The 14,872-nt window shown below is 39.5% G+C and overlaps 1 protein-coding gene across 7 annotated transcripts in view; it reads right to left on the bottom strand.

Moving 5' to 3' along the window:
- The window catches only part of LOC124297380 (syntaxin-1A), an 85,916-nt gene that overhangs the window by 22,542 nt on the left and 48,502 nt on the right, over window positions 1–14,872 (bottom strand). For all 7 annotated transcript variants that reach the window (XR_006906586.1, XR_006906585.1, XM_046748348.1 and 4 more), the window contains exons 4-6: window positions 1,055–1,129; window positions 675–857; window positions 306–379 (exon numbers count right to left, since the gene is read on the bottom strand). Coding sequence is in view for 5 of the 7 variants with exons in the window: in XM_046748348.1 (XP_046604304.1) it covers window positions 306–379; window positions 675–857; window positions 1,055–1,129 (332 nt within the window). In the remaining 2 variants the exon portion in view is untranslated. The remainder of the gene's footprint in view (window positions 1–305; window positions 380–674; window positions 858–1,054; window positions 1,130–14,872) is intronic.

Consider the following 14,872-nt stretch of genomic DNA (forward strand, 5'->3'; position numbering starts at 1 on the left):
TTTCCTTTTCACTTTACATCTGTCGATGTTTTGCCCGAAACAAGAGCCAGGCTCGTTTCACCCTGGTTACGACGTGACATGCGACGCAACTTTCGAAACGGAGGCGAGAATAGATTGAAAAAAAAAAAAAAACCAGATTGCCCAGAACTAAATCTTATAATCTGATTCTTCACTGCAGATACGCGTGATATTGTGGTAAACAAAGAGAAACAACACCGATTATTCATTACCGAGGAAGCATGAAAATTTTCTCTCGTCAAAGTTTTTCGTCTACTACATATGTGTAACATAAAGTGGAAACTTACCCCCTGCGTAAAGACAGCTGGGTTTCCTTGTTCCAACATTTCTTCAAGTTCTTCATTAGTCGTCGTTCTCCCCGCTGGAAATGACGATTGTAATTTCATAATAATCCTTCTCTCCAAATTTACTTGGATTAAAAACTGCTCGACTCGTATGACGGAGCGAGAATATTCACTCTTCAAGAGTGAATTTTTCCACTTTAAACGCTTGGCGCGAATAAAATCACTCTTAAATTTCACTCGATTTGGAGTTGCGCAATTTTCACCTCCGCTTACAATTAGTGATTTTTAACTTCATCGGAGTGAATTCTCACTCCAAGACATTAAAGAGTGTTGATTCAGGGGCGAATATCAGCGAGTTCTACAACGACTTACTGATTTCAAGCTGCCGTTGTATCCTTCCCTTACATCGCTCTCGATAATCGGTCTGCGTACGATTGTATTCAGTCATCACCTCGACGAATTTCCTTGACAACGTCGAATGTTGCGTCTTGCGTATCCTTAGGTCTGCCGACGATTTGTTCGTATGTTCTTCCTGCTCGATGTTTTGCTCTATCACTGGAATATTGCCGTCAAGCCGTTAAAAATCCAATGCCGGTTAGAAAATCTCTAGTCCCGACTTTCCGTCGGTTGTCTCGCTTTGTATAATTATGAGTTTATTATGCATCGAAAAAAAAAAAAAAAAAGTCGAAATGACATGTGAACAAATAACCGCTACTATGCATGATTATCAATAAATATGCCATCGTACTCACCCTTTAACTTGGCCCGAACTTTGTTGGCAGTTTTCTTTATATCAGCCATCAGATCTTCGAGTTCCATTTTCACCTCTGAAACAGATAAAAACAAATAATTACCGGACTGTCTAACTGGTATGAATTTAAAGAAAGTAATCGGATAAGGGCTTGTTGTATCACGATTGAGAATTCCCGTTGCGTGGAATATCCCAGAGTTACGCGAATACAATAAAATTCGGCATTATTATGTTGATGTATTAAATTTGCGTCAGAAGAAAAAACACTCCTTATTCAGCCAAGTACTGTGTATAAACGCTAAGCCGATAAGACCATGCAACGGTAAGTGGTAACGTATAATACGGTTAATTTAGACGATTACCGGGATTGAAACTTTGTCTCAGTACGAAGACTAAGCGTTAATCAGAATCTCTCTCACATCTACATCGAGGATACGAGCATTGAGAAACTTGGCAAGGTAGACAGTTTAAGCGTTATCTCAAGAAAATGACGACCAGTTTTTGTAACGTTGCGTACTTGAAAATTATCGCCACTAATCCAAAAGTTTGTCAAAGATAGATGGTCGGTCGTAACGAAAGGCCCTTGATGAAATATACATCAAAATTTATCACCGAGTAGAGAAAAAAGATCTATAATAACAATAATCTCACGACGCAGATAACCGAACCGACCGTCGTTCATCCGTTCTTCGGTAAGTGCGTTTGTATTTCCTGTTAGGTACCTAACCGAGACGGTCGAACGATTACAAGAGAAAAGTTTTCTCTCTTTCTCTCCACCGGACTATGAATATCTGGGTGAAATTTCATCAAGTTAACGAGGCGATGTTGAAGTCTCGTATGCGAGTGATCGAATGTTCGCCATGGTTGACCTTCGACCTCGACATCGGTAGGATCGTGGATCGGTACCACCTACGATATTCTACGGTACTCTATAAGCCATCTACGCGCTAATATCGCGTAGGTGTTTCAGAGGCGTAAACTTGGTGCAGATGAAAGGAGGTTCGCCGCCCACGTTTGAACTCTGACCGTTACTGCGGTACGTTTCGCCGTTAACATCAGGTTCCCACCCCTGACTCCGCGCTGTCAATATTCGATACACAACGCGGGGTTGACGACAGTCACCCACCCCTTCGGACGTGTAAGCCCCGCACCAACAATGAGACGAGTAGCTTCAAACGTATGTGTGTATGTACGTGCAGCAGCATTTTCGCAGGTAAGAGGGTGCGCTCGGATTTTTATTCTTTACGTGTTGTACGCGTAACGACGACCTTTCGGTCCACATTCTACGAACAAGAAGGAGAGAGAGGCGAAAAGACAGAAATGAAAACTGTTTTCAAAGCACGTTTTCCGTGGGCGTTAGATGGCCCACGCGTTGTACGTAGACGCGATTAATTCTGACTCGAGGAACGGAACTCGGTTAAGAAAGAGAAAAAAAAAAGGATGAATAAACAAAAAAAGGGCGAGTGCTCGTGTTTCTAGCAAGGACTTCGATTTAAATTCAGGATAACGTGCTGCGTGAAAATATATCCAATGATATTTGAAATAGGAAATAAGAAACATTGGCATTAAGGCACTGAGCAATTTTTATTTATAAATTTTCACTTGAGAGATTATACTACGGGCAAAGCAAGTTTTCACAAAGAAACCAAGGTTCGTACGTTTTTTTGGAACATGAAATTTTTTTCTCAGGATCGATAGTACTTTGCATAAGAACGAGTTTACTTCTTCGACAGACTCAAAATTCCAATCTTATTTACGAAATTCCCTGACTTTTCCCGACTGCAAGGAATTCCCTAAATTTTGCCCGTCCCCCTCGTGTCGCACGGAATATTGCGAGCATGTAGAGACATATGGGACAATTCACATCATAACAGGTCTGCCGCCACTTGAAAAGAAGACGTCGGTAGTCAGTTTCGGAAAAAAGTCGCCTACAGTTTTCCCGTATTTATCAATTTTCATTTCATACGTGTATACAATGTTACGCAGGAATGACACGGTTTTATACATAGAATGGATGATATTATACTTAATACAGAAAGTTCGTTTAAAACCTGCACGCCGTATGTATTTTCCTGGTATTTCTCATATAAGGGTGAAATGGTGATTCGCTCGAGGGAATTATTTCATGTCATATTGTCGGGTATTATGGCTCTTCGTGGGCTTCCCATTAAAGTTCAGAGTACCCAATGTTCTGACGAGAATTATATAACCTACGAGATTTCTTAATTAGTAATCTTCGGTCCAAGATATGACAATTTTCATATAATAATTAATTTGATTTCATATTCTTCATCGATAACCTACAATATGATATATGTATACCTAAGTTGATTGAATTTTCAATTTCGAAATGAAATCGTCGAATTAATTATTCGTCGCCATGAAAAACTTCTCGCCATGTGTCACGAAGGTAATTACAATTTTGTAGAAACGAGAAGCAAAGCTGAAAATTGCTTGAAAGGTGCCGATGAGAGTTGCTAACGGGGTACGAAGGTATGCAGGGGAGGATTAAGAGGACGGCAATGAGAAAAAAAGGTGGGCATAAATTAAGGTGTAAACTCGGTATAAATTAAGAATGCAATTTGGCTCAATTCCAAATGCTAATGCGATCCGAGAGCTTCTTTCCGTTATCGTACATATAATATGAGATATAGTTGAAATAAAAAAATGAATGCTGTGATAAAGAATACCAATGAACCCTGTCTGCCTTTTTCAAACAAAACAGCAACAAAAGCGATGAAAAGCGAATCGATGAATAATCGCAAACTGCTCGCGCAAGTCCATTCAAAGCACGAATCCAAAGATTTTTCTCATGATCGATTCGTTACGCTGTATAATGTATAGCCCGAGCTTTCAGTGATGTGATTAAAGTGGGTCAAAAATTTATTTCACCATTAGAGGATGAAATCAGCTAGAAGATCGTCCAATCATTATTCCATCAATATTAATACTCCTCGGAGAATTTTGTTTTATCGCGATAGGATAGTTGGTTTGCGGAGAGATTACAAGAAATAAATGAACTGATACGAGAAAGCTCAGTGGGCGAATGGATGTTGAACCAAGTGGAAATTTCGTCGAAAAATTTTTGCGGATCAATACTCTCGGATATTATATTTCCGGTATTCGGTGTAAGGTATAGGATTTTACAGCAGGTACTTCAGGGAGCATGCGGCACCCCTTAAACGTTAACGTCCTGCGGAAAGCAGCTTTGAATCCTTATACTTCCCCAGTTACTACTTTCGACGAAATTCGAATGGTATATTTTTATCGGTTATCTACCCGAGCGTGTAATAAACGAATAATATCTGCATCGCGAAAGCTCACGGCAAAAATGCTTTCAGCGTACGTATCTTACCCAGCATCACATGTTGCTATACGCATTATAGTTCTGCTGTTACTGGATATCATTACTCAGCGTGACAGTTATTTTTCAAACATTACGGACCTCCGTTACACGCCATCATTATTACGTGCAACAGACGAACGACTGCGAATGACTCGATTCGTTTTCTAGCAAAATTTCAATCTCGCCAAGCTTCTTTGCCTAGCTGGAAAATCGATTGATAAATTTCCATCTTGGGAATTAAAATAACGATCAAAACTCGTTGAAGATACAAAAATCCGTACAAATTACTCCGTAAGTTCCCCATCAGAGAGGCAAAAATATCATTCCGGAAGTGACCAAGTTTTCCCCTCAACTCTCGTTATACGGAAAGAGTCGCCGGGTGTCTTTCACCTGAAATTCCCCCCCACATCAACCAGACGTATTAATCAACCTCGAGGTTAGAGCGTCACCGCATCGACGGACAGGCAGGATCCCTGTTTCGTTGCCACAACGCCCACTCGATATCCGAATCGTACGAAAAGGGGTCAGTATTATGACCGCATTCATTCGGGGTAAAAGCATCCAGTCATCGTTTAGCTCCTCCGACACCTACCACGCAATTTTACCTTTCAACAAAGCTTGCGCTGTTCGAATTCTCCCCGAAACGCCTCTGTCGCCGTGAACGTTCAACTTTTGACCTTTGGTCATTCGTTCTCACAATTAGCCCAAGAAAAAAAGCACAATTGCAATGAAAATCATTTTCTTTCTTTGATCTTTCCGCAATCGGAAATTCAGTCGACTTCTTCCTCGATAAGTACACGGCGTCGTTACGCGGTTTTGAAAAATTTCCCAAACGCGATGATGGTATGGCGAAAAAATGGAGGTCACGTCGTAGACGTAGAGTTTTTTAATCGAAAATAGTACGGAGAAGTCCGTGCAGTCGGCAGTGTTTATTATTCGACGTTAAAACTGTAACGGAGTTGGCAAAGTGGTGAAAATTTAACACGACAGGGATGCTGCAGGTATACCTGTATCTGTCATTTGCGAAGGCATTTAATTGCTCGCCGCCTTGATTACTCGTTCGTTGTTAATTCGCTTGCACGTGATGCTGTGAACTCTGCAGAGTTTCTAGGCAGGTATATAGACGTATACATTATACATACGTACGTACATACATATATACATATACGTGTACGTTTGCCTAAAGACACACTGCGGAATACTTTGAAATATGAAAATTGCCCAGATGTGAAATAAACCAATCTCGGTTTTCATTGAGAAATTAATTTCCCGTAGTATATCGCTATCGGTCACCGTTAAATAAATATTATATCTTGGAGCGCATCTCGTGCGTACGCTGTGTGTATAGAAAATGAACTTGGATCAAATGAAATCATTGCGAATGAAATTTGAAACAATAATTTGTGAACTTACGAAGAGGACACAGTGTCTACGCGCTCTTTAAAATTTGAGAATATCTAGGAAAACAATGCTCCATATTGTCTATAGAAACTTGCATAGCTGCAAGCACGTGTTCTCTTCGTACGTTTACCCATGCTTGTGACATGTGATCGCTCGAAGCATCTTACATGCTGGTATATAACGCAGTGTACCTACCTACGTCATAAGGCTCGTTGTATATGATACATAGATTCCAAGCATATCGGTCACATTTTAAAGATGGAGTAAAAGAGCAGCTCCCCTTCTTCCAGGGTTTGGCAAAAAAATTTTCAACTTAAAATAACGTATATCTCTAGCTTTGATTTATGAAACTGTTGAATTTTTTTTATATTTCACGTTACAGGTACGTATGTGGGGATCGGGAATATCAGTCATTACTGGCGTAATTTTGAGAGCGAAAAAGAAAGGGATAAAGATTTTCTGTCTGCTTTTATCCAATTTAACGAAATTGCAAATGAGAAATAGATAGTGAGTGAGAGAGAGAGAGAGAGAGAGCTGAGGGCGAGTTCGCTCGCGTGATCGATGGGGTGCACAAGTGGCCAACGAGTTTGTTTACCACGAGCTACGGTCATTTAGTTTACTGCGGGGGTGAACGCCCGTCACGAACAAGCGAAGTATGGGCGAAAGGGAGAAACGAATAGAGGAAAGGAGACGCGAGTACGGAAGGGTCGGCGAAATTGGCACCCTTTATTGGTTTACCTATTACTCAATTCGAAATAGAAAATCTCCGTAGCAGTTATTGACTCGTTCCAAATAACTATACACGAGCTGAGTAGTAACTTGTAATAATAAATATTATCAATTATAACGAGCCAACTAGCGACAGGACAACATATCACATTTTCGTAATGGAAAAGTATTCTTACAAAAAAAAAAAAAAAAATTTTTTTTGTTCGTGAAATGAAATATTCCGCGATTTTAGAACAAAATAGGTATTACAAAGAATCGATGATACGAAAATTTTCATAAGCTCCACGATACGTTTAGATAAGAATGAAAAAGCAGGCCGGTGTTTTAAACAGCATCGGTTCGTCCTCGTATTCAACATAGCAGCTTTCAACAGCGTCTTCATCGAAATTCTTATCTTCGTTCATGGTGCGCGTCGTCAATTGATCCAAGAACGACGTTCCGTCTAATCGTGACGCGACGATCGACGTTAATCAAGTCCTGAAGCCAGTAAAGCTTGGTAAAGCTAGTCGAAACCTGTGCCTTCTTTCCACTCAAATTTCCCCGATTTTCTGCACACTGTATTAGCATGAAATTCGATTGAAAGAGATACCTGATTGAAGGATATTTGTAAGATTTTTGTCAAATATATCATAATCACATTGTATCGTCAGTGAGATTTTCGAGTTTTCAATCTTTGCAGCTCTTGCTTTCTCCTGCACACCTGATGAGAGTTTAAAGCAAAACGGACAGAAAAATAAGACCATAAAACTGTGGGTATAAATCGTTGAATTATTGCCGATATTCGCCATTCGTTGAATCGATGAAGAAAAGCTTTAGGTATATATGTATATATATATGTATACGTATACTGTACATGCATCTGTACACATACATACACACACACGCACACACATATACGCGAGTTTTCGCTGCAGAGAGATAAATGTAAGCGGATCAAAAGACCGACGCGGATGGGGCTGTAATCAGAGACGAAAGAAAGAAGAAATGGTTTCTGTTCCGGAAAGGATTCCGGGGGATTGCGTTGTATGTACAAGATTCTATTTTCGCGCTAGGCCAATATAAAGAAACTGCCCATGCCGCTCATACATACATCTATATATATAATATATATACACATATATCTATCCCATATCCTGCGCTAAATTTATGGAAAAATACGTGATAGAAATATTATATTACCGCGGTATATACGTGTCGGGATTACACGTCATAAATACGATGAATTGCGAGATAAAGAAAAGAGAAATCAAGAAAGACAATCAAAGTATAGATATTCTTCGGCAAATAATTTTTAAGAGATAAAACGTCGAAAAGATTTTTTAAACCGGAACAGAAGAAAAAAAAAAAAAAAAAAATAGTATACGTGCATCTGCCACACCTTGTACATTTTAAATCCGATTACCGTTGGTGCGGGCATACATACATATATATATATATATATATATATATATATATATATATATATATATATTTTTATTGCAGTACATACGTCTAGGTGCCACCGTTACGTGCATATTATGATGCCTCGGGTCATCTTTGTACCGTATAGGTATAAACTATCTTGTCATCGCCCGCAAATCGCGAGCATTCGCGAGAGATTCTCGGCGAAGCCGTAGAGTTCAGGGTTCGGGTTCTAATTTTCTAATCCCTGCCACCGGCGAATTAAATACAAGGATTATCTTATCGCCGTCTCTTTCAGTTACTTTGTATAGGAACAAGTATGGGGATTAATACGGTGTTTGAAGCGTAATCGCCGAGGTTTTCATCGCCCGATAGCTTTAAATGCTCCGCACTTAAAATTTCGGGGGTATTAAGGGAAGGGCGATTCTACCCAATTTAAATTCTTTAGATATCGATTAACCTGTTTGTATGCTGCGATGACATAATACTGATTCTCTGTTGAAAAAATTGACAAACCGAACAATTTTCGAAAGGGTGTCTTACCGACGTGCGTGTAGGAGAATTCAGAAATTTCCACTTTTGTGCCACGTAAGAATTCCGCATTGCGCTACAAACGGCGAATGGTGTGTATTGTAGGTATGTCGACACACCGCAGTTCGATAGCTACGTCTGTTCGTCGTTTGCTGTGTTATATCGGTTAAACGGAAGCAGCGCGGTCGTTTGATCGATTCTATTTTTTTCCCCAAGAGAGAAAAAAAAATTGGAAAATCGAATTGGAAAGTAGAAGAAAAAATTTGAAAAAAAACACACACACACAAAAAGGAAACTAAAGGTGTAAGAACGAAAGTAAGGACGAGTAATGATAAAATTTTATCCGTAATATTTTTATCTGTTACGTTGCGCACGTATAACAATATATTGCAGTATGTTACACGGTGTATCTGCGTTAATCCATTGACCGAGATTAATTAGCCGATAAAGTAATATACGCCTGGATATAATTAGACACTCGTATGCACGTGATAAAGTTAATCGCATCGTCGTATGTGTGGAGGAGTGTAAGACATCGATGAATCATTGCAGAAAAAAACCCACTCAACATTTACTTGAACGAAAATTGACAAAATTATACGGGGAATTTAAAAATTATTTAATATAAACGAGTCACACATGGCAATAGCATAATATATTTTAGTGATACTAGTGTAATTACTTTCTGTGACGCAATTAATTAGAGTGATAATCGATGTAAAAGTAACACTATTGTAAATAGGTAACTGTAAAGTTGATGGAATCACGCAAGATTCGTTGCAACCGATTTAATCAACCCGAAAGCGTTTTCAGGTGAGTTTCTCTCACGCATCGTTGCACCTCGTTGAGTTTAAGCAATCATACGGCTATTTGAGTTCTACGTATTTACGCGTATAATTAGGGTGACACCGATTTCAAACATTTTTCACAAATGCGTCTGATATACTCGTTACACTTATGCATACGAAGAAGGAATCGTCGAAACGGTAAAAACGGTTTAAGGTTTAAGAATTTTTATTTCGTATCAAATCCTCAAGCATTTTTTTATTTAATTTTTTTTTTTTTTTGCCGTAGGTTTTCTAAACCTGGCGCAGGCTTCAAGCTTACGAAAATATACAGATAAATTTCGAAACAATATTAAGTACCGATTACAAACACCCGCGGTATATTTACACAAGAGCTTAAAAGTTATTATACGCGTAACTAGGATTCAAGTGTTCGGTTAGCGACGCGGCGCCAGATAAAAGGGAATTAGAAGAAAAGGAAAACAAAAAAGTTGTTCGTGAAAATTTTTGTAGCTAAAAAATTGCTTATACCAACTTTTGTCATACTTGTTGTATTTTCCGTCTTGCAGATTGCGTACTCCGTTAAGGGACTTTTTTCGATCGATTTATCTTGAATGGTTTCAAGTATAAACTTACATTATATACGTATACGGAAGCCCCACGTCGCTCTCGCCATGCCTGATCGTTTATATATTCTATATTCTCGTATATTTCTGTACTTAATTTTTACCCAATATGAATTACACCAGAGCTTATCTGTCGAGCTAATAAGCTTTGGTAACGGAAAGAAAAACAGTACAGGAGAATTGTAACTTGAAACAAACAATGTCTGTAGAATTTTCTCAGTCAACTATACTTTTAAAATTATTTTCAGGCTTATCGTTTTTTCCGTTACTAAGAATCTGTTTGCATGTCGGTAAAATTTATTCAATCGCTAAGAAAAGTACTGTCTAAAATAAAAGAGAAAAAACATTTCAAGTTCAAAGGCGAAATCCGTCGAGGTAAAGCAGAGGATTGGACTTGGTTTCTGTCCGTGCATCAGACGGCGGTCAGCGATTTCAATCTATCGATATACAACCAAACCGAAGTTGGGAAAAGGTATTGCGAAGAGTAAACACCGCTTGCGAGCGATTACAGTTCGCAAAGAAAGCTCAAAGTATCAACCTAGGGCACTTAAGAAAACGAAACACACCGGTACTCGTAAACACGATTCTCGAATCCCGGGTGAATTCGGAGTCAGAGATTGGAAAATCGGTCTTCGGAAGTTGCGTCTCTAAGGGATTAACATCTACACCGTTTGTCTTCTATAAGCAACGCGTAGCAACTCGACGCCAATTTTGTTTCACGCTGTATCAACTAGGAGCTGTTTGCACCTCGTGGCACTGCGGGAATATTGCTTTGCGATTTCAATTCGGATTCATCGGAACACCTCGTCACTGAGCATTCAAACGGTAATATCGAACCGTTGTTAAGGCGAAGTTGTTGACGAATTATCCAAATTCGTACGAGTGAAAATAAAATTCATGTATGGATAAACAGCGAGGTTTAGAAGAGCGGGTAGGAAAAAACCGCGGAGAAGCTCGAAACTGCGGAAGAGATTTCGTTCGGGGAATATACCGATGGTTCGACTCCGCAGGAACGGCTCAAGAAAACGTAAACATCCCTAGGAATAGCCTCGGCTTCCCGGGGTCTCCCTGCTGCACCCTCAGGGATTATCGATTCAGTCCTTCGGTGCAGGAGAACTTTTAGGACAAGGCCGAGATCCCTACTGCGTATAATGGAACAATAACTCATACATTCGGTGCTTTCGAAGCTTATTTTTCATCCATTTTCACCCATTTTCATCCATTTTCACACCCCACTCTATTTCTCTCCCTTTACATCGAGTGTTCATTATTCCCCGCAAATCAATCCAGCTACGATTCTCAATAGGACGGGGGTGGTTCGAAAATGACGCAACACCTTTTACGACCTATATTATGGATTAGTTCAGTTCAGTTCCTCCGCTGAATATACCGCGAGTTGTGCGAGGGAATTGGGTCGAAATATATAAGAGTGCTCATCTATTGTTTCCGGATCCGCACCGATGCACTACACGTGTTTTACGGTACATGTTGTTTTTCCCACAATTTTTCCGTCAACTTTGCATTTCGGTAAACATTGAGTAAATGAAAAATTATTTCAAATACGGTTCAGCGGTTTTTCGTAAATTGTATCAGGTTTTTATTATTATTATTATTATTTTACTGTACAAATGGTGAAAATTAAACCGTAACCGAGAGAAATTTCTATGTTTGTGGTTACCGTACGTTATTCTTACTCATTTTCAATCCTTACGATAAGCGAAAAATATTGTTTTGGATTCAAATTGAAAATGAGTGTTGTAACTCTAACCGGAAAATCTATAGTCCGTTTTCCATTCTGTTTGACGATTACGAGTCACTCGTACTGTATTTTCCTGTGAAAATTACGATGGTTCGATGTTGTTGTAACGACAAAGTGTGGTTGAGGTCGTATTCGACTGAAAATACAACTACAATTATACTAACCAGTTACTTGGATGAACATTTACGATATTAGAATCGTCGTTGTAATAATACCCACTTTACTGGAATATTCTAGTGTACCTAAACGTAACGAAGAACACACATCCCAGAGCGACCTGAGTTTAACGATCAATGAGTGTGCGCTTCCAGTTTAAAACGACTTGCTGATCTATCAACCTTTTTTTCCGCCCCCTGAATCCCGGCAGTAAATCTAGCTCGTCGTCGTTCCAGCATAGCGATCACATCGAACTTTTGCAATTATTCGCACCCCGGTGAAAAGAATTCTGTAGAAATAGACTCGGGCTGTAGTACGAGAGAAACTCGAGAGTTAAGCCCGTCCTCGCGTTTGGCGAAAAAACAAAAAAGAAAAAAAGAAAAAAACCGTAATAACGATCGTAACTCGGGGATTACACGCGACCTACCCGATTACCCGGATCAAAGGATCCTGCCCTCATTACGTAGTCTCGCATGTATCTGGGATCACCTATACATTATAAACACAGCCGAAGTATTGGCCATTTACTCGAAACGTTCGTACATGAAACTTTTGGTGTATCGCTGACCCGTAATGCGTGGAAAAATAATTTGCACGTATATCCGAAAATTAAAACAACACCCACGCTCAAATATTCCGATATTTCTTAACCGATGAGAGAACTCTCGTATTTACCTTAACGGGAGAAAGAAAAATGTATATCGCATATCGCATTGATATCAAATTCATGGTTTTGAGTCAGATTTTCTTTTTAGCTGTCAGGTTGAGGAAAAAGTTCAGGCCGGCTGCCCGCTTGTTTGGTTTTTATAACTTGCAGGGTTTGCAGGGAAAGAGAAAAATAGAAAGGATACGAAAATCCGTTGAAAAAAAGAAAAAAAAAAAAAACAATTAATCTGCAAACGGGCGATGAAAAAGTTTATGTATACCTACGATATTACAAATTTCATGCGAGCGAAATCCGAGTGACTTGAATATTATTAAGGAAATTCGTTTTTCCACCATTTTCAGCGAATAACTTTCAAAGGAAAAATATATAGTACACACACACACACACACACACACACACACACATATATGTATAATATATATATCCATACATACACATGCACACACGCATATTATATATCTGCAAGCATGAACAGAAATCGTAATCTAAAATTGAAAAGTGATTTAAATTAATGAAATTTTTCACTCAGAGGTTCGCCTGAGTCTCCGTCCATGAAAACGAGCGTTTTCTGCCGACCATTTGTCATTCGATTAACAGGGAATGGCCGGCGTACGTGCATAAAGCACGGTAGAACCGAGTATAAACCAAAATTTCATAAATTCTCGCACGGTATGCAGGGTGTATATATATTATCGAAACCGGGCAAAGCCTTGCGTGCGCGGATGACGGGGTCACCAGTGAGATCGTCACGAGGGGGTGTCAGGGGAAAACCCCGGGCGAGATGTGCAGCGCAGGGTTCACGCCTGGGAGTTCCGCCGCGTTCTACATACGTACATACGTGCACGCACGCGTACGCGCATTTCCACACACACTTGCGTATACACTCGCCTACCACGTGACAAATTTACGAGCAAGCTTCCGCTCCGTCTCTGTCAGGTTGGATAAACGTGTATACCTTGTATATAGCGGGTGTGTAACGTGCAGAGGGCATTGTGCGTCGTGGGTAGCTACACTTCGTATGTACGAGTCGATTTTTTACAAGTGCCATTTCACCCGCGGCACGAGGTCTGCTTTTTCATATGTTTCACCTTTTTCCTTTTACCATCTGCAATTTTAATCAGTCTGAAAAATATACATATATATATATATATATATATATAAATGGAAAAAGAGAGAGAGAGACAGTAAAGGTACGAAAGCTGTCGGATCTACCGTAGCGATATTTTTTCACCGAAGAAATTCCATGGTACGTCAAGGGGTTGATAGATCCGGTATAAATATTGGTTGAAGAGAAAATTGGCGAAACAAAAATGATCGAGTTTACTTTTCGAATTTTTTCCCTCTTTTTTTGTTTTTTCATCCTCTCCCCGTTGAGCCAAAGTCGGAAACGAAGATAAGAAAAGATAAAAGTTTCGAAAAGTTTTTTTTGGGGTGACATTTTGACGTATTGAAGGTCGGGAGAGATTTCGAAACGCAAGTTGAACGGCGCAGTAGCAGCGAGACCGTCGAGGGGTTTCAGGGTGAAATTCGGAACTTTTGAACCGAGATAAGAACAGGACAAAGGAAAAGTCAAGTCTGTGTACACCTCTATATATATATATATATACATACACATATATATGTATATACAGGTATACGTGTGTATGCACAGGGTATGGAATTGTAACCTGAACTGGCAGAGAAAACGGGCTGATAAATTGGCCCTTTACATTAGTTTCACGGTACGTGTCTCAACTACCGGAGGTTTACCCTCTGACCTCCTTCCCTCCTCGTCTTTCGCACACCACAGTCGTGAATCCGTCGACGACGACGTCTTCCGGAGACTCCGATACCCACCCTAATTAGTAATTAAAGTACCTTACTAATTTGCCCGAACGCTCGTCAACCGCAGGTCACGAATCGGGGAGATGAGACGAGACGGCTGCTGCAGCAATTCTTTGCAATTATCTTGATTTCGGTACACGTGTAAGTACCTTAAATTTTTTCATTACATTGGATTGGGAATAACAACGTCGGCTTTACACTCGATCTATTGTTTCTATTTTGAGATTCAGCTGTCCGTAAATAACGGGATAACTTTTTGTCAATTATTTTGTAAGAATCCTGCATCCCTTCGCTCGCAATATTATTAAAGAACAGTAATAACGAATGGCGTGATTCTTTTTTTTTTTTTACAACCCAGCATTTATAATTGATCGTTATTATAGTCATGCTTTAAAACTCGTTCAATTCAATTTTTTTTTTTTCATTACAGTAGGAACAGTGCCCAACATCGATTGGATACCGACGTTTAAAAATGTTATACCTATTCTTTCAAGAGTCTTTGATAAAAGCTTGTGTAGATAATAAGCCGGCATCGTTAATATTCTCAAGAAATATTCTTCAATCTAATTTTTATCACCGTACGATAATGCATAA

The sequence above is a fragment of the Neodiprion virginianus genome, chromosome 2 (assembly GCF_021901495.1).
Source record: "Neodiprion virginianus isolate iyNeoVirg1 chromosome 2, iyNeoVirg1.1, whole genome shotgun sequence".
NCBI lineage: Eukaryota > Metazoa > Arthropoda > Insecta > Hymenoptera > Diprionidae > Neodiprion > Neodiprion virginianus.